Source organism: Mus caroli, chromosome 13, assembly GCF_900094665.2.
Source record: "Mus caroli chromosome 13, CAROLI_EIJ_v1.1, whole genome shotgun sequence".
NCBI lineage: Eukaryota > Metazoa > Chordata > Mammalia > Rodentia > Muridae > Mus > Mus caroli.
Genome location: NC_034582.1, coordinates 85,988,031 through 86,014,198, shown reverse-complemented (window position 1 = coordinate 86,014,198; position 26,168 = coordinate 85,988,031). Strand labels below are relative to the sequence as shown.

General features: G+C 42.2%; 1 protein-coding gene across 3 annotated transcripts in view; it reads left to right on the top strand.

The window, feature by feature from the left end:
- Nucleotides 1-26,168, top strand: part of Msh3 (mutS homolog 3) — a 154,932-nt gene that overhangs the window by 97,272 nt on the left and 31,492 nt on the right. For 2 of the 3 annotated variants that reach the window (XR_003834662.1, XM_021180633.2), the window contains exons 19-20: nucleotides 6,372-6,483; nucleotides 20,499-20,656. Coding sequence is in view for 2 of the 3 variants with exons in the window: in XM_021180633.2 (XP_021036292.1) it covers nucleotides 6,372-6,483; nucleotides 20,499-20,656 (270 nt within the window). In the remaining variant the exon portion in view is untranslated. The remainder of the gene's footprint in view (nucleotides 1-6,371; nucleotides 6,484-20,498; nucleotides 20,657-26,168) is intronic. The other variant, XM_021180634.2, reaches the window with a different exon arrangement.

Genomic DNA, 26,168 nt, shown 5'->3' with positions numbered 1-26,168 from the left:
ATGTAGAAGAATGCGAATTGATCCATTCCTATCTCCTTGTACTAAGGTCAAATCTAAGTGGATCAAGGAACTCCATATAAAACTAGAGACAGTGAAACTTATAGAGGAGAAAGTGGGGAAAAGCCTCAAAGATATGGGCACAGGGGAAAAATTCCTGAATAGAACAGCAATGGCTTGTGATGTAAGATCGAGAATCGATAAATGGGACCTCATAAAATTGCAAAGCTTCTGTAAGGCAAAAGACACAGTCAGTAAGACAAAAAGGCCACCAACAGATTGGGAAAGGATCTTTACCTATCAAAAGCCTTTCTAATTGAAGCTACACATTTCAGGAAAGTTAGGAGACTGTTTAGCTTCTGTGGGAACTAAGGAAAGCCCGTGAAGGTGCTGCCTGACCGACTGAGCCTGAGGCCTCAGCTCTGAGCAGACAACCTGACTGACTGACTTCTTTCATATTGGTTTCTTCTTTGTAGTGTGTTGATTTTTAAAAAATAATACTCAAGTGTCCTGTAATCTCCAGTGTGTAGAGGTGTTAAAGCAAGGTTGTTATTGTACAGTATTTCTTCTTTGTGAGAGAGAGTTGGAAGACTTGGTATACATGCTATGTTCTCTAAATGTAATGTATTGTTTTATTGCTCATTTGTGATGAATATATCTATATTGCTGGTCATAACAGTCATGTTTAAAATAGATTCTTGGCATTGCAGTTACTTCCTAGTTCTTTATCATACCAAAGGAATTTCAATACATAGTGATGCCTAATCAGTTTTTTACACACACACACACAGACAGCTGAATCTTCTTTGTAGTAAACAAGGAAAATGTGAAATATATGTCCTATTTATCATGGATTATTGTGAAAAGTTAGAATCTGCAGTCCATTGATTTGAGTAGGAGTTCTTTTACTCTAGATTGGTGAAGGGAGATTTCCCTGACAGACTGTTTCTGAATTAAGCAGAGGCATGTAGTGTGGTTGATATAAGCTGTCCCTATTTGAAGTTGTGTGCCCTCCTCATCTTATCCCTCCTTACGGCACCTTCAGTTATTTGCTGTTGCTAGAAGTGCCCGCATGAAAACCACTGTCTAAATGGTTATGCGGTTGGATCCATTGCAGCAAATTAAAAATTTCACCAGTGTGTAAGATAGACAAATTGTTTTCCCCCCTGGTACTTGTTAGCCTTTTGCATAAGTAGGCATGGTTAACTTAAAGTCTCAGTCAGTTCAGGGACCGGAAGCTCTTGTAGATCTGTTAGAGTTGCTTGTCATTTCTGCTCATTTGTTTGCTTGTTTGTTTTATCAGATCTGTTGACTGTGTGGTGATCTTAGCCACCGCCTGTAGAAGTGATTTATGTTGTACCCTTCTGGAGTGAGTGTGTCTAGTAAGCATTGGGGACATTGTCAGTCTGTGTCACCTGTTCCAGATCAGAAGCGAGGTGTCAGGAAGTGGCTGCAGCTCGTCCTGACTCCTTTTATACCTGGGGCCGTCCTTCACAGCTCTTTCTCCAGGCCACAGCTGTCCCAGGTCAGCTTCCCTGTGCCTTCAGATACCTCTCAGCACTCCTGGTGCTATTCCCCGGGGCCTCCATTCTGTCAGGTCCTGCCTGCTGCTGGCGTGGTGGTTTCCAGGTCCCTTCAGACAGCCATCTGCGTACTTCAACCAACTTTTCTGTTTGTCCTTAGTCCAAAGAGTGTTCTAGATTATCAAGTAAGTCGTTGTTAAGCATTTCAAAGAACATTTCAAACGCTAAATATTTTTCCAAATTATATTTTGTGTATATTAGGAAAAAGCCAGTGGGGCTTGGGGAAGCTATGGAAATAGTCTTACATACTTTCTACAGTGCATTGCAGCAGCCTCTTTTCAGAAAAGAAAATTAACATGGCTGTAAATAGCTGTGAAACAGGAAGCTTGCATTGAAAGTACATTTTAAATTGTGTGAGAGGCAAACAAACACATTTTTCTTAAATTTTCAGCTTTTTGCAATGTCAGTGCATGTGAGCCATGAGCCGTCGTTCCAACAGATTACTTGGCTTCACAATTGCAAGCTTTTCTTCCTGATGCTGTCAAGATGATCTTATTACTGTCTTGGAACCTTTAGATTACCCGCTCCTCACCTTTACTTCAGGCCTCTCTGTCTAATTTGTAGTATGTTTCCTTGTTTCCCTAACATCGTTTATGTTCTGTTCCTCTGTGACAGTTAAAAAAGAAAGCTGCAATTAAAAATATATGAATTATAGTAGCTGCGTCTGTTCATATTCAGATGTCTCATTCTTTCCAGGAAATGTGTAGATTTCCTTCACCCTCCCCTCGCTGGCATCTGACACATCAGCATGCCCAGCCTGTCTTCCTGTTGTAGCTGTTCTGGCCTGGAGCAGCATCCCAGGGCTGTGCGTGTCCCTGTGCGCCTTCCCTGAGAAGCTCTGTCACTATGTAAGGTTGATAGTAACAGAATAAATAGGTCATTGCTGATTAGAGTCACACTGTGACTCTGCACACCAGTGCCAGAGGTGACACCCTGACTTCACTTGGTAGAGCACCTAGAATTTGATTTTAAAATTTATATCTCTTACATGTTCTTTCTTCTTTTTCTCTTCTAATAAACCCATAAGCTACCCTCAAAATAACAGTCTTTAGTTTTATATATATATATATATATAACTATATATATATATATATAAAATATATATATATATTATATATGTATATATGTGTGTGTGTCTATATATATATATATATATATATATATAGACACACACACATATATACATATATACACTTAACCCCCTAAACTAGTTTTTGGGGAGGAAAGGGTTATTTGGCGTACACTTTCAGGTTACAGTGCATCTCTGAGGGAAGTCAGAACAGGAACTGAAGCAGAACCCGTGAGGGAACACTGCTTACCTGTGCTCTCTGGCTCATGTTCAGCTAAGCTTTCTTACACAGCTCAGAATCCCTGCCTAGGGATGGTGCTGCCCACATGGACTGAGCCCTCCCACCTCAGTCATCAATGAAAACAATCTCACAGATATGACCACAGGCTAGTCTGATGGAGGCAATTCTTCAGTTGAAATTCCTCTTCCCAGGTGACTCTAGATGTTGTCAATAAAGTAACCAAGGTGCCCTCCCTTCATGGGTAACCCCAGCTTAAGACACTGGGGTCACTGTTTGAAAAATAGTCATTTTAGAATATTGGTAGCACACAGTAAAACTGAGATGGCTCCATTCACCACTGCATTGTCAAAAACTAGAAATCATGAGTATATCAATCCAGTTGAGGGTCTGAGAAAAACCAGTGAGCTGCATATTGTGCTGGTAGGAAGACATGTTAATAGTGACTTCTTTCTTCTATAAAGAGTGTACATACCCGGTGACTTGGAATTGAATTTTATCTTAGTGAAAACCCTTGAACACACAGAGAGAGAGAGAGAGAGAGACAGAGACAGAGACAGAGACACAGAGAGACAGAGAAGACTGAGTGTTTAGTATAGCACTGCTATGACGTAGTCCAAATGTCTACCATCATAGAGCAGTTTACTTATACATGGGTAGCTGCCTCAAAAGAATACTGAGAATATGATGAGATGTGATCTGGTGTCCTCAGGATGCCATACTGTAAACATTCATAAGTGCTAATTCCAAGTTTTTAAATGTCTTCCAGAGGACAAAGAAAATTTTTACTTCTTTTTTGTTGTTGTTGTTGGTTAAAAAAATAAATTTTGCCTTATTTTAACACAGAGGCCCACTGGCCAGTCTTACAAGTCTGAGAAAGACTTGAGGATTATTAGTGATCTGAGGAATCGGCAGGATTTAGTGTTTAATCCCCTGGGGACTGCTTCAGCTTCCTTCACCAGTTTACTCCAGTGCAGGGTACATGACCCAACAAGGGACTCCATTACTCTATTTTCCTGTTTTTAATAATCTTTCCCAAGCTGCTAGAGCATCATTCCAGAAGGCCTGAAAAGAACACAGATAGCACTGCTATAATCTGCTTCCGATTTCACTGGGAATGTTGAGAGCCTACCCTGTCTACCCACAGAGGCCAGGGGCCATCGTCACCTTCTGCCCACAGCTTCAGATAATGTGAAGAGGAAGACAGAGTCGGCCCTTGGTTCTGTGAGAGGCTCTGGTGTAAACAGTTGGGCATGGTGAGGGCTCAGGTCACAGTGTGCACGTGTAGAGTTGCTGTGGTACTGCTACTGATGTGTCCAGAATTGATGGTCAATAATTGGATAAAACGAAATGTGCTCTTCTTGTCTGACTTTCACACATGGGGGCTGTTCATTATTTAATATTTGTTGATGGGAACCTGGATTATCCCGTTTTGCTAAGAGATATCGTTTCTCTGTGTCTGTATTTGTTCAACAAAATTCATCTACTTTAGTTTGTAGGTGGGCAGGCAGGAAATTGAAAGGAAACGGATGGCATTTAGTGAAAGGTTTCATTTGATAGATAATCCTAATTGCTATTTATGAATCTAAAGATGGAAGTGATTTCTATTATGAATGAAGGGAGCTATTCTCCTTAAGAAAAAGATGAGCTTTGAGCAGTTTCAGGAATTATCCAGCTGTTCCGTTTTTGTTGATGCATGTATAAGAAGAATCATAACTATAGGCTACAACCTCCTAGAAATAAATTAAAATTTGTAATTTAATATTCATAGGCGAATATGTTGCATTCAGCACGCCAGCGATTCTGGGTATGTAGACTCTGAAGACCAAGAAAGAAATGAGTGAAGTTTGGTGTGCCATGCCTAGTAAACGATAGATCAGGGGTAGAAAACTCGCCTAACACGAATGAGGCCATGGTCTCATTGTATAATAATAATACTGACAAATAGTGAGTGTTTAATAGTATTATTGCACAAATAGTAGTGTTTGTTCTGAGGTTGATTTTTTAAAATTTATTAGTCTCACTTCTATAAAGTTATCATTAAAATAGATTTTAAAAAATTCAAAACAAGTATCCATTAGGTAGTAGATGGTGAAATCTATTTTTATGTGTAGTGATTCTTTAAATAAGGTATTGAGTTAAAGTGTTTGTGGGTGGTGTAGTGAAATATTTCAAATAGAGTGCAATCAGTGCCATCCGTGTATGAACATGACTGTGCAGATGCAGGCTAGGAAGGGACACATCAAACTGATTTAACTGTCACCTTCTAAGAAAGTGTTCTGACCTACATAGCTTTGAGAAGTAGAATAAAGCTGGGCGCTCCTAACAAAGGACCTGGGTTCAATTCTCAGGGCCCACATGGCTGCTCACAGCCACCCACAACTCCCAGGCGCACCCTCACATGTCACATATTCATACACGTAAATAAATGTAAAAAATAAATAAATACAACTGATAAGATATAAAGACTTAAATCCAAAGAATAACATGGCAGCAATTTTTGTTATTTATCAAAATAGAAGGTACTACGGAAGTGCCATTGGATTTTCTCAGTCTCTTAACCCAAACCCAATGCCATTTATGTATAGATGATAATTTAATCTGGAAATGGCTTTACATGACTATGAAGTGATGTGCCAATGATCTGAACTGTGTTTAGTGATGCATGTCTGCTGGTTCCTTGCTGGCAGGTCCAGATGAGAGGAGAGAGGTCCTGATCCCGCTGAGGGTCTCTCCAGGGCTGAGTGGGATGGCGAGTGTTGAAGGTTCAAAAGAAACACACTGAGCCAGGAGTCTTGTCGAAGCAGGAATTCAATTTTATGGAATCAGATACTTGCTTATATAAGTTTGGAACATAGGGAGGGGGGTTTTTGATGGGGTAAGATGACGTAGGAGACAGGGAAGCATGATGGAGGGTATAGAGTGGCTGACAGGGCCAATGGCAAAGCTCTACATTAGCAATGGGGTGGAGGGGGGACAGAGGCAGGGCCAAACAGGCCTTTCTGAGTCACGGAAGTGACTGAGACAGGTCTCAAAACTCGAGCCAGGCTCAGGTTTGTCCTTCAGGCCCAAATCAGGGCCAAAATGGGGCCCAACACATGTGCTGACTTGATCTTAGATGATGACAGACAAATGAAAACTGAAATCGCATGAAGATAGACTTCACAAGGCTTGCTGAGTCTTGTACTTCAGTGTGCTGCTGGTCCCAGTTCCTGATTTCTGACTAGTTGAGGAGTTGACTCTTAGTCTCAGTCCTTACCTCATGTGCTCTTGAGGTCTAAGACTTTGTTGTCTCTCTTCCCTATTGAGTACTGAAGGTTTTCATGCTGTGTCAGTATAGCCAGGGTGGCTTCACACTCACAGACGTCTCCGTGCTTCTGCCTCCCGTGCTGAGATTTAAGGTGTATCACCATGCCCAGCTAGTCAGTGGTTCTTTTTAAAAGCTCCTTTTGTGTCTACAAGTTGATGAAACTTATTTTTTCAGGCCAACTCTACAAGAAGAAAAGAAAATCATCATAAAAAATGGAAGGCACCCTATGATTGATGTGTTGCTGGGTGAACAAGATCAGTTTGTGCCCAACAGTACGAGTTTATCAGTAAGTACCTCATGACACCCAAAACCAATGTGTGGTAAGGATCGCAACTTTGTATCAAATATTTTCATGTCTGGTTTTATCCTCAGCTTTAAGTGGACCAATCCTAGGCATAGTTGTTTTGTTTTGTTTTTGTTGTTTTTTCGAGACAGGGTTTCTCTGTATAGCCTTGGCTGTCCTGGAACTCACTTTGTAGACCAGGCTGGCCTCGACTTCAGAAATCCGCCTGCCTCTGCCTCCCGAGTGCTGGGATTAAAGGCGTGTGCCACCACGCCCGACCCCAGGCATAGTTTTATTTTCACCAATTGTGCAATTGGTATAATTCCCAATGGAAAATATCTGTAGATACAAAGATTTAGCAACTAAAGACAATTATCTTACTTGTATATAACCCAATAAAAATACTTTATATTCAGAAATATGTTAATGATGTTGGAATTATACAATGCCTTTTCAAATTTTCATTAGCATACGGCATTAGCATGTTCTATGTTGCACTGTTTTCAAATGCTCTGAAAACACATAAGTGATTAGCTGTTCTAGGCTGGAGATCTCTTAGAGGACACTGATGATGCTACATTAGTACCCCAGTGTAAAGCAAGATCTCAGAGCTGTTGGTATTGTCAGTGATGGCAAGATTTAGGAAGTGGGGAACAGGACTTTGGGAAGGAGAGCATGAAACAAGATAATGGGTAAGAAAAGTTAGAGTTGTCCACAGGATGACTGAGACTGTCTAAACTGTCAGCTGGGTTTCTATAGAGGATGACATCAAGGATGCTAACTGAGGTTTGTGGATACCTGCAGTACGGGCAGCTGTGGGAGGGCCCTAAAGAAACAAAAATGTGTGGCTCCTGAATGGAAAAGTGCAGCAAGATACAGCCTGTGCATGACAGGAGTGTCACAGTGTGGTTGGATGCAGAGTATTAGGTTTTTAAGTCAGTGGGAGAACTGAGATGTAAGAGAGAAGTTTGCAGGGTGTCGGGACAGTAGCAGCATTCCAAGTTGGGCCCGGAGCAAGGACCTCTGACGTCATCAGTTTGAGCAGTCATACGTGTGTGAAGATGAAAAGCTTTGAGTTTTCTCTACTGTCATGTTCCCTATCTGTCATACAGGGTTTGATAGTAGCTTCCAATCTGTGTGTTGGGCCTGTTCAAACTGTTTCATTGAAGGGCCACAGACGGAGTGGTTACAGACAACAGAAGTTATCTTTCATGACTCTGAAGACAGAATTGAAGACAGGGTGTCTGTACCTTGTGGGAGCTGGCTTTGTGCTTTTAGTGTGGCACCTTTTGTTGTGTCCTCACTTGGTGGGAGAAGGGGAGGTCCCTCTCAGTCCCTGTATATTAATCACATCCTCAAGACCCTTGACACTGTCATCGTAGGATTTAGAATTCCCTGAGAACAGGGGAGAGGCATAGACATTCAGACCATAGCAACCAGATGTGTATGCTATCAGTTGTCATATAAGTTAACAAATACTAATCTTAATTGTCTTTAAGGAGAAGCCTATATGAGAATAAGACCTGTGTTTTTAGCTTTCATAGCAATAGTGTATAGCTTCTCTAGAGAGAGTAATATAGTTTTAATATCTAATAGCTTGGCTCATATTTAATGGATAAACTCCCGTGAAACATGTTGTGCTTCTGCCCACGCCCGTCCACGGATCCAAGGATGCTCCCCTTGCCACTGCTATTTTATTTTTTTTCCTTATGTTTTCAGTTTCTTCTTAAAAACAATCTATTATATTTTTAATAAGTCAAATTTGAAGAATTAAAGCAGCCTTCTAATCAAGGAGCATTTTAAAGCATCATTAACTCATGTATTTAGATCTTTACAAGGTAAGTGTAGTAGTTTTTCCTAGTTAGACAGCTTAGAATGTCCCAGAATATTGGTTTCTTTTATGTATGCTTTTCCTAACTTGAGTAGGAGTTGCTATAGCCTGTTGCTATGGTGAAGCACATTCTGTTTCTCAGGGTATAAATTTATATACAGGGATGTTGTAGAGAAAGAACTTACTATGTAAGATTCTATCTAAAATGTACTCTGCCTACTAACTTATAAACTATACCCTGGCAGAAAAGTCCTCAAAGTCAGGTAGCATTGTTACTTCTGATAATTACATCATTTTGAGAATTCATCTTTCTTATTACATCTAAATGATGCTAGATTTCCTGGGCTCTGTGTTAATGAAATCATTATGTTCTCATGAGCAAAGTAAGTCTTTCTGACTTTCCCTCTCTCAGTTTTAGGAATCTTTTCTCTCTCCGCTTTGTCCTCCATCTGCCTCCTCCAGTGCAATCCTCCGTTCACTTCCCCTTGTAGCCTCTGCTAACCTGCCTCGACTCCCTCCTGCTTGCCCTCATCTGTGCATTCCAGCTGTTTGGGACTCACAGAACTGCCTTTGGGCTTGGCAGATGGTATTCCCTCTACAGAGAATGTCCTCCTTCCCCATCTCACCCATCCTGCCTCCCACCCTGCATGCTCACAGCCCGCTCCATCATCACAAGCTCTGCTGTTTCTCCCTCTTAGATGCCTCCTGGCTTGAAACCTCCCCTCACCAGTGCTCTGATGATAGATCCTACACCCCACACCCGCTGCCCAGTGTCTCCCCTGCTTTGTACTGGTGCTAGTGAGCCACAGTTGTTCTTGTTGGTGTGCTTCCCAAAGGGTTCCAGCTTGACAAGGACAGGGAGTGTACACATCTACACTGTGTAGGTGCCATACCAGTGTCCACAGCACACTGCTAATACACGGCAGGCTTCTACTCACAGTGTTACTGAGACGCCTTCAGCAGGCTCCAAATCTCACTTGAAATTTTTCTTCTTTTTCTTCCAGAAAATGTTAGTTTTTCGGAATTGGGGACTTTTCAGTTTACAGAATATTACACTGAAGAAATAGAAGAAAAATGAGATACTGCAGTGTAACACCTCTTCATACCCATGATAAACTAATTCTCAGAATGGGAAAGCCATGTCAAGGCTGTCTGAGTTGAGTCTTAGATAATTTCTTGAAACATGGGCATAGTCTAGGGGGAATGGTGCTTTTCACCCATGCCTACTGCCTGGAAAACACAGGAAATGATGCCAGTTTAACTCCACACTGGAATAAAACAGAGAGTTGGCTCTGGCCACGCAGATGTTGGCCCAAGGGCTGTCCCTTAAGGGTTAAGGAGTTGGTACCTGTACTGGCTAGTTTAGTGTCAACTTCACACAGGTTGGAGTTGTCACAGAGAAAGGAGCTTCAGTTGGGGAAATGCCTCTGCAAGATCCAACTGCAAGGCATTTTCTCAATTAGTGATCAAGTGGGGAGGTCCCCTTGTGTGTGGTGCCATCTCTGGGCTGGTAGTCTTGGGTTCTATAAGAGAGCAGGCTGAGCAAGCCAGGGGAAGCAAGCCAGTAAAGAACATCCCTCCATGGCCTCTGTATCAGCTCCTGCTTTTTGACCTGTTTGAGTTCCAGTCCTGACTTCTTTCAGTGATGAACAGCAATGTGGAAATATAAGCTGAATAAACCCTTTCCTCCCCAATTTGCCTCTTGGTCATGATATTTTGTGCAGGAATAGAAACCCTGACTAAGACAGTATCTTATATCCTCATGACCTTGTAAAAAATAAGGACACACTGCTTGGGGCAGTCATATTATGGACTGTCCTGTGACTATTTGTTTATTGACCCAAATGGCTATCTGGTGGGTGGGCTTTTGAAAGCAGCGCAAGTTCTTGTATTTTGGTTTTGAGATAAGTGATATAAATTCAACTGTGTTGCTTTAGGAAGTACTGTTGCATGGGGGAGAAAATGAGTCTAGTGTGCAAAGAGAATCTCCAGGAAGCCCCTGAACTGTGGAACTCTTTAGGTTGTGGGAAATCTACTGCCCAAGTGCCCTAGAGGCAAGGACTAGGGTCCAGGTCAAGAAGTAACCTGAGGTTCTTTAGTCCTCGGTACTGTCTGTGGTGTGTAGTAGACACATACTTCTTTGTATATAAGAATGTTTGAAGCTGGTAAGAATGAGGACCAACTGCCCAGTTTCCTCTTCCCTCCCAGTACAATTTGTTTTAGATGCCCAGTAATACTTGCTTTGGCTACAAATTAAATGTAACATTAGTTGAATCAACTGTAGTCATTGACTTTATCCCTAATTACCAAGTACAATGATAATGCCTAACCTAAAATATCTGAGTTTTAAGCTTGACTTCATTTCCTGGCTAGATTATACAAATAGGATCACTGGTGTGTGTGTGTGTGTGTGTGTGTGTGTGTGTGTTATATAGTGTGATAATTAGATAAATGAACTGAAGGATGAAAGTGAAGGAGGAAGTTTAGAGATGCATTTTTAATTATATGTGTGCACATGTGTCAGTGTGTGAGTATGTGCACATGGGTGTAAGTGCTTATGGAGGCCAAAATGCTCACCAGCTCCACTGGAGCTGGAATGGTTGGGATGCCTGACATGGGTGCTGGGAACTCTGAAGAGCTGAAGGGACATCTAACCTGGGCCATCTCTTAGCTCCAGGGAAGTATGAATGGTACTTACTTTGTATTATAGGGCTTGTATCTTGTATCTCCTCTCCTGTTTCTGAAACTCTGAGAAGGCAGTTGTTTGATACCGACTTGAAAAAGATGTATTTATTAACCTCCATACATATGCATGTGTTTCTGTGTGAGTGCAGCTCTGTGTATGGGTGCTCCCAGGGGACAAAAGAGGACATCAGACCCTCTGGAGCAGAGTTGTAGGTAGTTGTGCACCACCTGATGTGGGTGCCAGCAAGTGAGCTCAGGTCCTCTGAAAGAACTGCAAACCTCTTAGCCACACAGCCATCTCTCTAACTGGTGCTGATTTCCTTTTCTTACAATAATCACCTGTGCTGGTGTCTGCCCTGAGGTTGCCTTTTCTTCCTGTCTCTAATTCATGGCCATCAATTTAACTCTTGTTCATTCTTCAGGACCCAAAATGTTATTTCCTACTTCACAGAGCCTTCACTACTACTTTACCCAGAAACAAGTTGTCCATGGTAGTATGTCCTTCCATCCTAAACTTCCTCCCACATACCACATTTCTTATGTAGGCATAGAGGGTCTGAGTGGTGATAGCAAATAAAAATTCAAATTCAGTTCTACCATTATTTTACTGTCTCCTGAGATGGACCACCCATCACCTAGCCTTGGTTTTCTTATCTGTAAGTAAAGAGCGGGAAGCCAGCCTTGCTTCTCCTGCCCTACTGATTGGGAGATGGGTAGGAGGCAAGGATCAGGCAGGGTTAGACCACTGCCCTGGCATCTCAGGGGTGAGCCTCACTGTCCCTCCTCACTGCCCCCTCTCTGTTCCGTATTCATCTGTCCTTAAATGTGCAGAGATTGACTGAGCTTGTGCAGAGGAAGGCTTTGTCTGTAGCTTGCCATTGATTGACATTTTCAGGGAATAAAGCACTTTAAAACTGACATTTTTCCTGCTGGCCCTCAGCTACTATAAAAATAGTTCTACCACATTCTTTAAAGATGGATTTTAGTATCTGTGCCTGTCAAGGACAGAACCATGGTTTACAGAGAATTAGCTCTTTCCTAGTGCTTAGAAATGAACATGTGACAATTTTGAATTCTTTTCTACTGTTGATTTTGAGCTACTGTGACTTCCTGTCTTCTTTTGTACCCCGTGGCAGAGTCAAGGACCCCAGGCTGAAACCTCTCCCCTGATTTTACAGTGTCTGTACCTCCTTGCCATTGAGCAGAAGTCCCTTGCAAGGTATCTATCAGCAGTTTGCTGCTAGTAGCTCTGCACTACTGGGCAAGCTTCTTGGCTTCCCAAGGCTTTGTACTTCTTCACCTGTAACATGGGAACAAAGGGACCATGTATGTACCTGTCATATTTGTATCAGGAGATGGAGGCAGGAGAACTGCAAAATTGAGGCCAGGACAGGCTATATAGTAAGACCCCCCTCCCCATGAAACAAACTGTCCTAAGAACTAAATGAGAAGATGCCTATGAACTTGTGTGTGTGTGTGTGTATACATTCATATTAGATACATATGTACTTGTGTGTATGTGGGTGGTCTGGAAGGCAGAGCGTTGACATTGGGTGGCTTTCTCAATCATTCTTTACCTTATCTTGTTAGACAGGCTCTCTCGATGAATCTGGAGCTTGCTGATTGAACTTGGCTGGCTAGCCAGCAAGACCCAGGGATTCTCCTGTCTCTGGTATCTGTTCCACTTTGCCTGGCTTTATATGTGAGTGGTAGGAATCCAAGCTCAGGTTCCCCAGCTTACACAGCACTTACTAACTAAGCTGTCTCCCAGCCCTTTGTGACTCTCTTATGCCGTTGATCATTCATCTTTCCCAGAGAATATAGCACTTAATGTTGTGAGTACTTGGGTATTTCAGGTTCTAGTCTACAGTATGAGTCTTGAATTCTGAACTCAGCATGCCATTCATGCTGAAGCCAGACTCTTGTGAGAGGTGCCTCTCCTGCAAAGGAATCTTAGTCTCCCCATCTCTGTGCAAGTGTGGGTGAAACTCAGCCTTGGTTTCCAGTGGCCTCTATCATCCACCATGATAGGTAGCACTCTGTCCACCAATAGCTCAGGCCTCCTAGGATGGTACTTACATCTTGTGTTTGCCTCTGTTCATTCTTTCATCTATTCCTTCATCTCTCTGCAGTTTCTTGGGACTTTCTCAGGGCCTGATCTCATGCTGAGTGTCCAGTCTTGTACACTCCCATTCCCTTCAGTCAGCTTCCGTGGGTACAGACAGAGTTCTCATCAAGCTTGGCTTCTTTCTATTCTGTTAAGTTGTTTGCTCATGCTAACAGTGGCTACTGACTATTCTCTTAGGGAGTGCTCCCTCGGCCTTCTGCTCTTCTGGACAGATTTAAGGTATATAATGGATGTATCTGGAAGCCTATGATGTGTGATATCTCAGATACCAATCCTAACCAGAAGGCAGATGAGCACGTTAGATGGGTGTGTGCAGTTCTTGGTACTCACCTTCCTTACTCTGACATCTCGGAATGGGGAAAGGACTTATATCTTCCCTATTTTTATAAGTAGTACAGACATTGCTTTTAAAATGTAAATGTGATAAATATTTGTAATATCTACCTTTGTACCACAAATGTGTTACCCTTGGTAACACATTTGACTATGAAACATCTACCATGGGAATTTTCTAGCAGTGAGATGGTAATAACAAGTGGTCAAGGAAAAGCCATTTCAGAGAGGAAATGAAAGTGTAACCCTGGTTAAGGGACGTCTGTCCTGCCCAGACCTGTGGAAAGGCTTTGAGGCAGGAGTAATCTTACAGCCAACCTCCTGGCTGGTCACTGAAGAGCAAAAATAAGCTTTCTGGCACCAGAGGAACCTTGTAGAAATGTGGACTAAATAAGAAAGCAGGCCAAAGAGACCAAGAATGCCTGCTGCATCTGCGCTGTGTCTAGGGCAGGTTCTGAAAAGAGCCAGTCATCTGTGCAAGGAGCAGTGGGCCAAAGCAGGTGCCAAGGTTAGCTCAGGTTTCTGAGAAGATGCACTCCGCCATCGGAGTCTTTGTGTCCCCTCCAGAGTCACTCTTAGAAATCCTGAGCACCGAGTTGACGGTGGTAAGGACTGTTTCCAGTCACTGGAGTTGGTTAGATTGTAAGAGAGGATCCTCCTGTGTAGGATAGTGCCCTTAAGAAAGGGCCCGAGAGGGTTCATGTACCCCTTAGCCTTGTGAGCACCCAGCCAGAAGTTGGCTATGTGCACATACACAGATCCTGGGCTTCTCTGCATCCAGAATGGGGAAATAAATGTTTGTTATGTATAAGCTAAGAGAGTGCAGGGTGGCATAGAGAAAGGAAGATAAAAGGAGGGGGAGGGGAAGGAAAAGAAAGGCAGGTCAGCCTTGACTGTGACACTTGGACACATTTTCAGTGCTCTGAGAGTCTGTGGAAGTGACAGCTTTTTGTGAAAAACAAGTTCTGTCTTAGTTGTTAAGACTGTCACTTTGTCTGTCATACAGAGAGTGGACTGTGGTAAAGGAACACCGGAAAGGCTTGCCGAGAGCCTTGACAGCTGCCTACAGAGCCGCAACAGAGGTGGACACAGGAAGTAGTGATGTGTCAGAGCCTGGTGACTCATCACTGCTGTGTCTCCTGCTGGTGTTTATACTGCCTCTTATTGGAGGTCCTTTAGGGTTGATTAGAAAAATGCCATTTGGGTCTGGAGAGATGACTCAGCTATTAAGAACACTTCCTGCTCTTTCGGAAGACCTAGATTCAGTTCCCAGAACTCACCTGATGGCTCATAGCCATCCAGTTGTAGAGAATCTAATACTCTGTTCTGACCTCCACAGGCACAAGGCATATACATACGTGGTAAGCATATATGCATGTAAGCAAAACACTCATATACATAAAATAAATAAATCTTAAAAAATATTTCTATTTAAAAAAAAAAGAATATGCCGTTGGTCACTTGAAAGCAGTTGAGTTTAGTGAGCTGAAAAGCTAATTTTTGTCTGAGCTTGCTCCTCAAATATAGAGGTGTTCTGGAACATTCTCTTCCATAGTAACTGCCTCTCTACCCACACAGCTGGTGCCAGTGGCTTGCCCAGCCTCGCTCTTCTGGGTGTGTGCAGGTGAATCTTTGGATACAGTATAGAACCTCTGCTCTGGTACAGTTGTCTATGTCCTATGACTGAATTTAGGTTGAGAGCATTTAGTTTACCTGTCTTTAAGGGGAAAAAAACTGAGGCCTACAAAACATATCAGCCTGTGCAAACTCTCTTGCAGAAACCACTTTTGCTGGCACAGGAGCCCATGCTTGATTCATATTTATTCTTTTAAAAAATAGTTTGAGGTGTTGTTACAGGTGTTGGCCTGTAATTGTAAGTGATTTGCAGGGCCTTTTGTATTTACTTATTTATTTATTTATTTATTTATTTATTTTGCCATTCCTATTCATCCCAATGATAGAAAACCTTTTGGTTTTTTTGATACCTTATGTAAGTAATAGAGGGCTGAATCAAAGATATCAACGGAAAGTGCTCCCACAAGAAATGATGAATTCCCCTAGTGTATGTCAGATTCCTGTAGATAAGGCTTTGCATCCTATTAGACAGTGGTATCCTCATTTATGTATTTCCCATTTTATGGATGAACTTCTTTTTGCAGGACCTAACATGGTGGAATGGAAATGTTTTGCACATTTTGGCCTCTTATTTACCTTTTAATTTTTTTTTGTCCTATTTATTTATTTATTTGTTTTGGTTTTTCGAGTCAGGGTTTCTCTGTGTCACCCTTTCTGCCCCAGAACTTGCTCTGTAGACCACTCAGGTATGCCACCACCGCAGGCTTTATTTATCTTTCTAAAACATAGCTGTGACTGTCTCATACTTTATAGCCTGTATTTTAAATTTAATGACACAGGTAATTCCTACATTTTTCAAAAAAATCATTGGACAATTTTTTAGTCATGGTATTGTATCATATTAAACAGTATGAATGGACCCTAGCTGTCCCTAAAAAAAAAAAAAAAAAAATGTTTCTAACATGCTGTTATAAATGATTATGCCGCAGTGCTTTAGCCTCCTGAAAAGCTGCAAAGGGGGCACCTGGGAAATGATTTGGATTCCCCTTCCCTTTTCCTCCCCAAGTGGACAGTCCTCAAAGAGGAAATAGTTTCTCTTAAAACCACTTATTGTATTAATAAATCTAACCCTGCAGGTAAGGCAGATAGCAGCATAGTTCTGTGGGTTGATACTGTGTGGCCTCTCCTCAGATCCGTTGTAAATATCATCTCAGCTCTTGGTTTCCTTCTCTCTTTTACCGGCAGTTGATCAAACCCAGGACTTTGCACTTGTGGATCAAACGTTGTTCTACTAATCCAGGCCTGGATGTCAGGCTCCTTACCTGAATGATGGCAGAGACTCTGCATCTAGAATGGCATCCTGTATTAGATGAGGGCTGTAGACTAGGGCTTTGGGATTTTAGTTAAGTAATTAAAAATAAGCTGATGGTTAGACAATGGAAGGCAGCTTTCAGTAATTTTTTAAATACAAATGGGGAGAAAGCCTGCCTCCCAAGTACTCTGTGCATCCCATCTCTCCAGTGGCACAGCCAGGTTCAGCTGGTGCATATGCCAGACCACTGTTTCGGTGCCCAGTGCTGTGGAGGCTGTGTCTGTTAGAAGCAGTAACAGCCACTGTGGCTTTGGGAGGTTCATGGCACCAAGACACACTGGTTACTACCTGGATGACCCGCTCTAATTCCACCTAGGGAGCCCTGTGGGAGTCTTGTGCTACCTACCTGTGGCAAGAAGTAAGCACAGGGGCACACAGGCCAGCCCTCCAGGAGGGCCATAGGTGGTTCCACATGTTGGAGTTTGGGATAGGGCCGACTCTTACAGTCATCGGTCAGCCAGAACTCATGCTGTGGCTTTAGACTGGGGTCTAGCCAATATCCACTGGCTTACTGGACCTTGTGATATCCTAGAAGTAGGTTACCAGATTTAGCAAGTGAAAGTATAGCAGATAAATTTGAATTTCAGATGAACAATTCTTTTTAGAATAAACATGTTTGTGTTTGAGTTGGTTTTTTTTTATGCCAAAATGTTATTTGCTATTTATCAGAAATACAGATTTTATTAATGTCCTCTATTTGACCTGGCAACCCTAGTATATCCAAGGAGAATTTGTGAAGGTCCAGGATGGTAAAAGAGACCTTGTTCAGGCCTGGTCAATAGCAATTTAACAATTGTTTTAAAGTTTAACAGCTAGTTTAACTTATACATGCATAAATCATCCCTTATTCACTTAGTGTCCTAGTTAAGGTTTCCACTACTGTGAAGAAACACCATGACCAAGGCAACTCTTACAAATGATAACATTTAATTGGGGCTGGCTGGTTCTGAGGTTCATTCCATTATCATCATGGTAGGAAGCATGGCAGCATCCAGGCAGGCATGGCCCTGGAGATGAGAGTTCTTGTCTCGTTCCAAAGGCAAATGGGAGAAGACCGTCATCCTCAGGCAGCTAGGAGGAAGCTTCCTATGCCCATTCCCACAGAGACACACTTCCTCCAACAAGGCCACACCCACTCCAACAAGACCACACCTCCTTATACTGCCATTCCCTGGACCAAGCGTATTCAAACCACCACACTTAGGATCATGCCTTAGTGAGAATGATTTGAGGAGTTAAAAATTTTCAAGTATGTTAAAGAATTGCTCCCCTGTAAACTGCTAGTTCACAGATGCATTGAATCCGGTTCTGAGGGAGCTCATTGATGTGATCTTGATGTTAGTATGTATATGAGCACACAGCCTATTTTTTGTTAGTCTTCTACATAGGTACTTGGGAGCACTGTGCCAGAGATGTTAGATAGCTAACCTTGAATGCTCGTTTCCTGGAACCTTGGGTTGGAAGGCCCTTAGGAATCCACCTACTGTCTCCATGGAGTGGAGTTTTCATTTTGAAACGCTGTTCATCACACTCATATCAGACATTAAAGCAAAGCACTATCTGTCTGTCCTCCAGCTGTATCCATTGCCCCTTTAGCTGCATCTCAAGATGGAAGGCTACAGCCTCAAATCAAAACAGCACACTGCAGTCTCTCACTGGTTGTTAGGATCGGGAAATGAGCATGATGGTCAGGAAAGCCAGGTACAAGCTGGTTGGAAATAAGCTTCCACACACTTCAGCCCTCCTTGCTATTTTTGACTTTGCAAGTATCAAAATGTTCCCGGGTGCACACAATTAAATACTGGAAATAGATGTTAGAATTTAGAAGAACAGATACTTCACACAGCAAGTGCATTCTACATCTTTTTAGCTTCTTGAAACACATAGGACACATCCGTTTCTGTGGTGCACACCCTGCTGTGCAGCAGCACCAAGCCTCTAAGCTACAGTTTAGAGCCCGCTCATAACCTCCCCCACTCCATTATCCCCTGCTTCTCCAGCTTCTGCTTCCATACCCTCCTGAATGATTTCAAGAGTATTACATTTTATATATGAACTAGATCATGTGCCTAGCTTATTTAACTTAGTATAGTGGTCCTTAGTTTTATTTATTTGGCCACAAATAACAGAATTTACCACCTATTTTATGACTGAATAATATTCCATTGTATGTAGGTATTGCATTTCCTTTGCCTTTTTGTCTGTTGATAGGCCCTCTGACATTGATGCGCTGTTGCCATTTCTTGGATGTTATGAATCTTGCTACAATAAACACAGGAATACAGGTGTCTCTGCAACATACAGATTTCATTTTGCTTTGCTATTTATCAGCTAGTCTTTCAGAAAAATGTTAGGAATAGCTTGTAGATCTCCCTCATCTAATGCTTCTGATTACACCTTCCTGCTAATATGCTTTTAGATCTGTGTTTTCCTTTGCTACAAATAGGCTATTTATATCCTTTGCCTGTCCCCCATTACTTCTGCGCTGTTGAGAGGTAGGAGTTATATAAGACGACTGCTTTTTCATGTTTTGTTTGGTGATTTAACAACTTCCCTCTGATAATTTATATCTTTGTCTTCTCCCTTGCCATAGCTGTCTCTGAGCTGCTGTATCATACTTTATCTTTTGATAAACATTTGCGCAGTTTCCAGTTGAAGGCAGTTGTGAGCGGTCTCTTACTTTGGTTTTGGTACACACCACACAATTAGGTCTGACCTGGGCAGATGTGTTTTATGTTTCCACTAAGGAACACACTCTCCACCTTCCTCCTACATTTTCTTCTAAAAGTAGCGGGCTTGCTTTTCACGGTTCTTTCATCCACCCAGACTCCGTTTCCTGAGACTTGGGACCATGCTTATTTTCATACAGCTAACCATTTCCCTGCCATCATTTAAGGACAGCGATGTCTTTGTGGCTCATCTGTAATGGCTCCCAGGTGTCTGTTGCCTGGTTGGCCTTCTCCTACAGCTGCACACATTCCTACTTGATGCTTTCTCTGTTTAACCTGCTCCAGGATGGGTGAACATGTACCCCAGCTCAGGACTGGCCTGAGAGGCAAGGAGCGCTGCCAACAGGCTTCTCTGTGTCTTTTGTTGTGTGTCATCCTCATTTCCATTTAGCGTGTGTACATGGGAGGAGGATTGCTTGGCTATGTCTATTTTCAGCTTTAGCAGATATTACTGAAGTTTTTCAAAATGGTATGCAGTGTTTTTCTTCCAGAATAAAAATTCCAGCTCTTCTATCATCTTTGGCAGAATTTGACATTGACAACCATGGAAGGCTTTCTTCCTTCTCTGTCTTGTTTGATGTTTCTTGTGTGTGTGTGCGTGTGTGTGTGTGCATATGTGTGTGAAGTAGTGTCATTTTCTGTAATGTAATCAGGTATTTCTTCATAGTCTTGACAACCATCTGTGTATCTTTTTTATCATCCCCCCTAAAATGAGATGGAGCCAACTGGAAGATAAGTCATCGGGGGTGCTACCCTCAGAAAGGATTAGGTCTTCTCGAATGGGTTATTTCTCATAAGAATGTCCTTTACAAAAGGAGCATACTGGCCTGTCCTCAGCCCTCACTTCCTGTCAGCAAAATGAATTCCTCTTGTACACATTCCCACTCTTCTGATGTCATCCACTGTGCAACCTTTACCAGACCTGAGAAAAAGTCAATACCATGCTGTTGAATATCTAGAACTTTGGCCTTAATGAGTCTTTCTTTAAACAATTACCCAGCCCCAGCTACTTTGTTATAGGAATGGAAAATGGATTAATTCAATAACACATGTAAATATGCCACAAAGTAATGCTTTGCCTCATGAAGTCCTGTTTGTAGGATGAATTGTAAATACCACAAGGACATCAAAACAAAACATGAGCCAAGCATGGTAGTGGATTCTTATGATTCCAGTTTTTGGCAGATGGAGGCAGAAGATTAAAATATGAGGCCAGCCTGGTCTACCTAGTAAGCCGAAGGCCAGCCTGGGTTATATAGTTAACCCCTATCCCAGTCTGCACTCCCAAAATATAAACCAACCATTCGAATACCTTTCTGGTTCAGTAAGTGCAATTCCGTTTCTTGTTTGTTTGTTTGTTTACAGCAGGACTCTGAGAGAGTCATGATAATCACCGGACCAAACATGGGTGGGAAGAGCTCCTACATAAAACAGGTTGCCCTGGTTACCATCATGGCTCAGATTGGCTCCTACGTTCCTGCAGAGGAAGCCACAATCGGGATTGTGGATGGCATTTTCACAAGGTGAGTGCTCCTTCTCTTTGAACATAACTCTCCTTTTGTGTACATGTTTGGATGAATGGTTTACATTCACCTCTCAAGGTTCAGGAGAAGTCATTTGTCACCGCATATGTTGATAAGGAAGACACCCAGGGAGTCATTTCCCTGAAGAACTTTTTTTACCCCCCAAATCTTTTAAATGAGTCCTTTAAATAAAATCTTAAGAAGGGAATCAATATCTCCTCTTAAACTTAGCTGAAAGACTGTGAAGAAATGGAAATCAATATTTAAACAGAGAAAAGTTCCGGTGTGCCTTCCAGTGTGGGAAGAGCTGAAACCTGCTCCCTCCCCACTTTTGAGATAGAAGTACCAAACAAGATCCGTTAATTCAAATTTATTTCTGCTCTTAAACATTGCATATAACTGGCCAGGGCTTACTAATTTCAGTTTGTAAATTTAATTTCATGCTTTCTTAGCAGTGTGAGTAGAGTATGCTGGTTTTACTAAAAAGAATTTGTAGTTTACCCATTTCATATCTAGCAGTTTATCAGTTCTTGAATAGTCTGTATTTCTTGTGTGATATGTTTGAGTAAATACTGAATATATAAGCATAACGCTATGTAATAGCCAAGTTCTCTGTGTAGCATGTTTGTTACTGTCCAGCTTCATGGTTAAACACTTGTGGATCAAACCAGAATGTACTATCGCCAGTATTAACGAACTTGAGCAGATACTGCAGTGCCTTAAAGTCTGCACCTTGAAAGAATCTTTTGACTTTTGAGGGCCTTTCTGAAGAGTGTGTTCATTAGTCAAAGGAAGGAAGGAAGGAAGGGCCCCTTCAGACTGAATGGCATGTGCCAGCATCAGCATTAGACACAGTGAGGTAAGGAACTGAAGGCAGGCCCTCCAGGAGAGCCCAAAGTCAGTCAGGACTTGATGAGATAATATGAGTTGTCAGAGGTAACAGTACTGTGCACATCTGGGTGGAGAGTCTGGCTACCTGTTGAAAGAGGGGGGAGGGTATCATAATCTGTTTGCTGAATCAATACTACAGACTAGAGGGGAGAGGGAAGAGAAATGGGGTGAGGGAAGAGGGATGGATTGATGGATGGATTGATGGATGGATGGATGGATGGATGGATGGATGGATGGATCGATGGATGGTTGCACCTGCATTCATATACATATGGAAGCCAAAGGTCAACTTCAGATGTTGTTCATGAGTCAGGAATATTCATCTCATTTCTTTGAGATGGGGTCTTCAGTGGGGCCTGGTGTTTGGTAAGCTACGCTGACTGACCAGCAAGCCCCGTGTTAGTCTTCTGAGTGGGTTTCTCCACTCGTTATATTTATAAATCCATCTGCATGGATATATATATTTCTAGGCCTTTGCTTATGTTTTATGCATGTGCACACATTCCTTGGTGAGTATTTAGCATGATTTCAGTGTTTTACAAATGTAAACAATGTTGGTACCTTTGTTACTTAAGTGCTGGGGCATAAGCTCTGGCTCCAGAAAACACAGTGGCTTGGCTCAGCCATCCCAATTCAGCAGTGAAAGGCAGACGGGGAAGATACAGGGTGTGGACCCCCATGCCCATCCTCTAAGTACTGAGTTGAACTTTAGGTTTAAACAAAAAAGGGGTTGAAGCTCAAGAGAGGTTTGCATAATGAAGTGGTCGTGGTCGAAGTGTGGTCTGGTCCGTTATGGCGACTTGATTTTGCCAATCTGGTTTGCAAGTGATGATTGTCCCTGCTCTAAGCCTCAGCCTCTGTGTCATGTCATTCCTGTGGTAGGTAGCTTCCTGGAGGCGCCTGTTAGTTGGCAGGGAGTTTCAGTTGCTTAGATACAGAATGAAGGCAGAGATGCCAGGGTTTCATCCTGCTCTCCGTTACATTGTGGGCCCAAGTAAAGAATGAATGCTTTTGAGCAAAAGCAGCTTCTAAGTGTGTGTGGCACTGACTTACACATCATGTACTGTACATAAGTGAATTTCCCCAGCTCATCTGTATTGAGGGGTAGAATTGCTGGATTGTAAGGAACATGCATCTTTCAAGTTCTCCAAGGCAGCCATACCAGTGTAGGAGCAGCAGCATGTGAAGTTTGTCCTCACATTTAATGTAAAATTAGAATACGTATGTGCTTAACTTTGCTTGTAGGGACATGTTCATTTCTATTGTTTTAATTTCCTTTATATGAAGTACCATCTGCTAGATTTTTATTGTTTGTGATGCCAGGGAGATTATTCCCCTCCCCCATGTACACATTGTGCTTATTTACAAAAAGATTCAAAGAGTGCCCTGTCCAGGATCCCTCGGATGCCTGCCAGGTCTTGTGTTATAATCAAGTGGCTGCTTCCTCCTTCATCCCCTTTTAGCTTGCCTGCTTAGACAGCAGACTCTAAATTCAAGACTCAGGTATGGAAGCAAGTTTGATCTAGTTTCCCCTCCTGTTCTGATGTGGGAGGGTTTCTCTACGGTCATTCTTAAGTAGCTACTTGTTTAGATGGCTACTTTCTAAGCCCAGTCCTTAAGATTTCTAGCCAGAATCTCTGAGGTGCTACCCAAGCAGTGGCACTTTAAAAGTTCATGTCAGAACAGCCCCACATTGGAGAATCACCACATGCTTTGTCATCTTTACTTAGTATGCATTGCAGTTCTCCCAGTAAAAGTAAGTGGTTATTCAAATTAAATCATTGCTACTCAAAAATCCTTTTTGTGTCCATTGAGAAATACACTATAGCTAAACTGAATACGATGTTTGCATAAGGTTTGGCTCCAGACGCTAAGCTGCTTGTTTTTATGTTATAGTGGACATCTGGAACATTGGGCTTAAATGTGTATACTCCGTAATTATCAATGGCATGTCTGCTGGGACCGCTGAGTGCTATAGGAAGTAAATGGAGGGAGAACTGCAGTCAGGCAGATGGTTGGGATCTTCTTTCTTGACTACTATAAGGTCACATGGCTAAGGAATGATGTCCTTAGTCATTAGCAGATCTTTTTTAAAGTAGGTTTGTGGCCAGCATCTATATTTGGCTTTAAGTGATGTATTTAAGTCAGTATATTGGGATTTATGTGCTCATCAGTGAGATGCTTGTTTCCAAGGATCATTAGCATCTGAGCGCATCACTGAGATCAGATCTGTGTTTGTCTTCCTGATGTCTGAGTGCAAGTTTCAGCCTTATACAGCCTCTTAGATTCGGTAATTAAGTTTGAGAAAAGCTATGAGTTATTAAGTGTGGTTAGAAAGTCATTTGAGAAAAACAATTGCCATCTCTCATCATCATTTCTGTTGATGCCAGTGAAAGGTTTGTGGGCAGAGGGTTTATGATAACTGGCCCCTAGTGAATAATATGATGGTGTGCTGCCAACATGCCCCCCTGTTCTATAAACATTGAACCTCTGTGGCCCCGTCGTATTCAGTGTGGCATGAGTGTGTTTGTCCTGAAATAGAATTAAAGGGTAATGGGCCCACAAGGCTTATGTTATGTCAAATGTTTGCTTTTGAGCAGACAGCCAATTCATTCATCCTGTCTAGTTCAACTCAGCAAATATTTGTTGGACACAAACTGTGAAGGATATGCACAGTGCATCCTTCAGGGGAAGAAAGAAAGCGTCTCAAATGAGCCTGTGTCTTCTCAGTTGTACCCACACTAAAGACCCCATGATAAGATGGCATTTAACTATAGGAACAAGTTCTTTGTTCAGTGGCTTCAGGAACCTTGCCTTGGGAAGGCCTCTGGTGTGTTCAGTTATGTAGTGAACATGAGATGCCTCACTTCTATTTTTTGGTGGGAAGTATGGATTTAATACCTGCATTTGGGTCAAAATTTCCTAAAGGTTTGATGTGACTTGGTTTCAAAGCATATCGAGACAGATCCCTGCTTGCAGTTCCCCAATGTACTGTTCAGATGGGTGTGATGGAGGGGACCCTCAAAAACTCTGGTTTCCTTCTTTTGTTTTTTTAAGACTTTATTTAGTTGAGAGCAATTTTAAGTTCACGTCAAATTTTGAGAAAAGAATAGAGACTTTTCCCCAGAGGCTCTTGCTGCCCTCTGTCAGCCTCACCTAGCACAGTGGTCCACAGAATGAAGCTTTATTGCTGACTAGTCATCACCCAGAGCCCATGCTTGGCATGAAGGCTCATTTTGGTTTGGACAGAGTCACCATCCTGAAAATCCTCTGTGCCTGCTTATTCATCCTCCCTCCACCCAACTGCTGGGACTCATGGATCCTCTTAGACTGCATCTGTAGACTCTTAAAAGCATCATGTACAGATGGAATGTGGCCCTCTTGCTCTGTAGGCTCCCTTCTCTGGGGTAATTGTATTGATGTTTCCTCTAGGTCTTCCAGGGCTTGATAATGTGTTTCTTTTTACTGGTGGATGGTAGTCTGTTATCTGCATTATCACAGTGTATATTGGCTTACCATTTTCACACTAAAAGTCATCTGAATTACTCATGAAGTTTAATAGTTATCAATAATTTGCTAAAAGCAAGCCTGTAAACATCCACATGTGGAATTTTATGTGGACATGTTTAACTCCTTTGGCAAGGATCAGAAAGCATACTTGATCAGTCCTGTGGCAGTGTATATGTGTTTGCTTTTGTGTGCCATATTTGCCTCATATGTACAAGGCTACTACAAGTGAACAAAATTAAATCTAAGAAATCTTTGGGTATAATAATAATAATAATAATAATAATAATCAATAATGGTTATTATTATTACTAATTTGTTGAAATATATTCAGCTCTTTATCTGTTATTTATTCATTTATTTCAAGGTCTTATCATGTAGCCTAAGCTGAACTAAAATTCACCATCTTACTACCTCAAATGCATGGATTGCAGACATGAGCTACCCCCGGCCACACTTGTAGGTTGTAAACTGACAACTTATAATTATAGAAAGTTATTTGGAACAAAATAATATTCTGGCTAGTGGGTATAATATGTACAGCCTATGATAACAATTGGCATGCTGTGACTTCAGGTACTTGGTGTTGTTTGTGGTGGGAACGTGTCATTTTTACTCTGAGTTCTTTTCAAATGAACAACAGCTTATATTCAACGACGTGCAGTAGAAGCTAAAGAAAGTCCTTATTGCTGGTTTATGACCCATGCTCTTCACTGATACTTCCCTAGTCTTTCCACACCCAGCCTCTGTGACCCCCATTCCTTACACACCCAGCCTCTGTGACCCCATTCCTCACACACCCAGCATCTGTGGCCCCCATTCCTTACACACCCAGCCTCTGTGTCCTCCATTCCTTACACACCCAGCCTCTGTGACCCCCATTCCTTATACACCCAGCCTCTGTGTCCTCCATTCCTTACACACCCAGCCTCTGTGTCCCCCATTCCTTACACACCCAGCTTCTGTGACCCCCATTCCTTACACACCCAGCCTCTGTGTCCTCCATTCCTTACACACCCAGCCTCTGTGACCCCCATTCCTCACACACCCAACCTCTGTGTCCTTCATTTCTTACACACCCAGCCTCTGTGTCCTTCATTTCTTACATACCCAG